Source organism: Rhinopithecus bieti, unplaced genomic scaffold, assembly GCF_001698545.2.
Source record: "Rhinopithecus bieti isolate Rb0 unplaced genomic scaffold, ASM169854v2 scaffold_28521, whole genome shotgun sequence".
NCBI classification, from domain to species: domain Eukaryota; kingdom Metazoa; phylum Chordata; class Mammalia; order Primates; family Cercopithecidae; genus Rhinopithecus; species Rhinopithecus bieti.
In genome coordinates, this window is record NW_016812573.1 from 631089 (window position 1) to 633464 (window position 2376).

Below are 2376 nucleotides of genomic sequence, written 5' to 3' on the forward strand. Positions count from 1 at the left end.
AGAAATAGGAACACTTTTACACTGTTGGTGGGAGTGTAAATTAGTTCAACCATTGTGGAAGACAGTGCAGTGATTCCTCAAGGATCTAGAACCAGAAATACCATTTGACCCAGCAATCTCATCACTGGGTATATACCCAAAGGATTATAAATCATGCTACTATAAAGACACATGCACAAGTATTCACAATAGCAAAGACTTGGAACCAACCCAAACGTCCATCAGTGATAGACTGGATTAAGAAATGTGGCACATATACACCATGGAATACTATGCAGCCATAAAAAAGGATGAGCTCATGTCCTTTGCAGGGACATGGATGAAGCTGGAAACCATCATTCTCAGCAAACTATCACAATGACAGAAAACCAAACACCACATGTTCTCACTCATAGGTGGGAATTGAACAATGAGAACACTTGGACACAGGGCAGGGAACATCATACACTGGGGCCTGTTGGGGGGTGGGTGTCTGGGGGAGGGATAGCATTAGGAGAACTACCTAATGTAAATGATGAGTTGATAAGTGCAGCAAACCAGCATGGCACATGTATACCTATGTATCAAACCTGCACGTTGTGCACATGTACCCTAGAACTTAATTTTAAAAAAGTCAGATCTCGTGAGACTTATTCACTACCATATGAACATTATGAGGGAGACCACCCCCATGATTCAATTGTCTCCCACTGGGTCCCTCCCACAACATGTGGGAATTATGGAAGCTGCAATTCAAGATGAGATTTGTGTGGGGACACAGCCAAACCATATCACCATGGAATATTACACAGCCCCCCAACAGAACGAAATCATGACTTTTGCAGCAACATGGATAGAACTGGAGGGCATTATCCTAAGTGAAACAACTCAAAAACAGGAAGACAAACACCCCATGCTCTCACTTATAAGTGGGAGCTAAACGCTGTGTAGACATGGACATAGACAGTGGAATAACAGACATTGGAGACTGGGAAAGGAGAGAGAGGGGGAGGAAGGTGAGGGATGAGAAATTACCTAGTGGATACAATGTACACTATTTGAGTAATAGTTACAGTAAAAGCCCAGACTTCAGCACTCTGCAATCTCTCCATGCAACAAAACTGTGCTGGTATCCCCTAAATCTATAAAAATAAATAAAATCCTGTAAAAATTACAAATAAGAGGCCAGGTGTGGTGGCTCATGCCCGTAATCCCAGCACTGCGGGAGGCTGAGGCTAGTGGAATGCTTGAGTTCAGGAGTTCGAGAGCAGCCAAGGTAACATGGCAAAACCCAAAAAAAATTAGCCAGACAAGTGGTGCATGCCTGTAGTCTCAGCTACTTGGGAGCCTGAGGTGGGAGGATTTCTTGTACCCAGGAGATCAAGGCCGTGAGCCAAGATCAGACCACTGCACTTCAGCCTGGGCAACAGAGGGAGACCCTGTCTCAAAAAATAAAAAATAAAAGTAAAAATACTCAACCTTACCTTATTCTTAAATATCCATTGCTGTGTGGCTCTGGGGTGACTGTGCCTCCTGGGGTAAAAATGTACCAGCATTTTTCTGCAAGGAATGGGGAATAAATAGGGTTTGGAGAAACAGAATTTCTATGAAGGTATTTACTTACAACGCAAGAGGACATGGGGAAAACCACAAGTCATTTTATTTTGGTTCCTTCAACAATGAAGGACTTCCTGTCTTTGAGGAAGGTGGCGCTTTCTGTGTGTGTGTGTGTGAATGTGTGTGTGTGTGTTTGTGCATGCACACACACGCTCATTAAGCATTTACAGTCCTGGAATGTTATTCTGACTACTCATAGCGACTCCACTTCCTGCCCACCCAAACAGTCATTCGTTATGGAAAATACACCAGCCTCTGAAATATTTGCCAGTGGCCCCGGAGTGCCACACAGGCATTTCTTATAAATACTCAACCTTCTGTTCAAGTCTCCAGGGCTCCGTTTTCTGTTTGGGTAGCAGGGTGAGAGTCCATGATTCGCTGATGCTGCAAGCTCCCCCATGTCCCGCTGCTCTGTGATATTTATTTTCCACCTCCAATAATTAACTTCATCCTCCTCTCAAAATGCAAGCACCAGGCAGCTTTAGAAAGATGGTGCAGTTTTGCAGATTGCAGGCTTCAACATGCAGGACCTTGTCAAGTGCGTTCAGAGGCTGGTTTTATTTAAGGAGATTTTTGATGGTGCAGTGATTCGGGGCAGCTACAGAGGTACCACTGGAAGGTGGAAAGCCACCTTGGAATGAAAGTCTCTGCAGGAATCAACTGAGTGGCCTTGAATTAGAAAGGGATGTGGGGCAAATGTAAGGAGTTGACATTGAATTTGCACAATGCCGCCTTGTGTGTTTTCTTGCCTGTCTCCACGACCCTTCTCTAAAGCCACTT

The 2376-nt window shown here is 44.4% G+C and overlaps 1 protein-coding gene across 1 annotated transcript in view; it reads right to left on the reverse strand.

Moving 5' to 3' along the window:
- The window catches only part of LOC108545114 (putative uncharacterized protein encoded by LINC01546), a 14510-nt gene extending 12507 nt beyond the window's left edge, over positions 1-2003 (reverse strand). Inside the window, exons 1-2 of the mRNA XM_017896605.1 lie at positions 1911-2003; positions 1464-1539 (exon numbers count right to left, since the gene is read on the reverse strand). Of these exons, the coding sequence (XP_017752094.1) occupies positions 1464-1539; positions 1911-1996 (162 nt within the window). The 5' untranslated portion in view covers positions 1997-2003. The remainder of the gene's footprint in view (positions 1-1463; positions 1540-1910) is intronic.
- Positions 2004-2376: the final 373 nt, after the last annotated feature.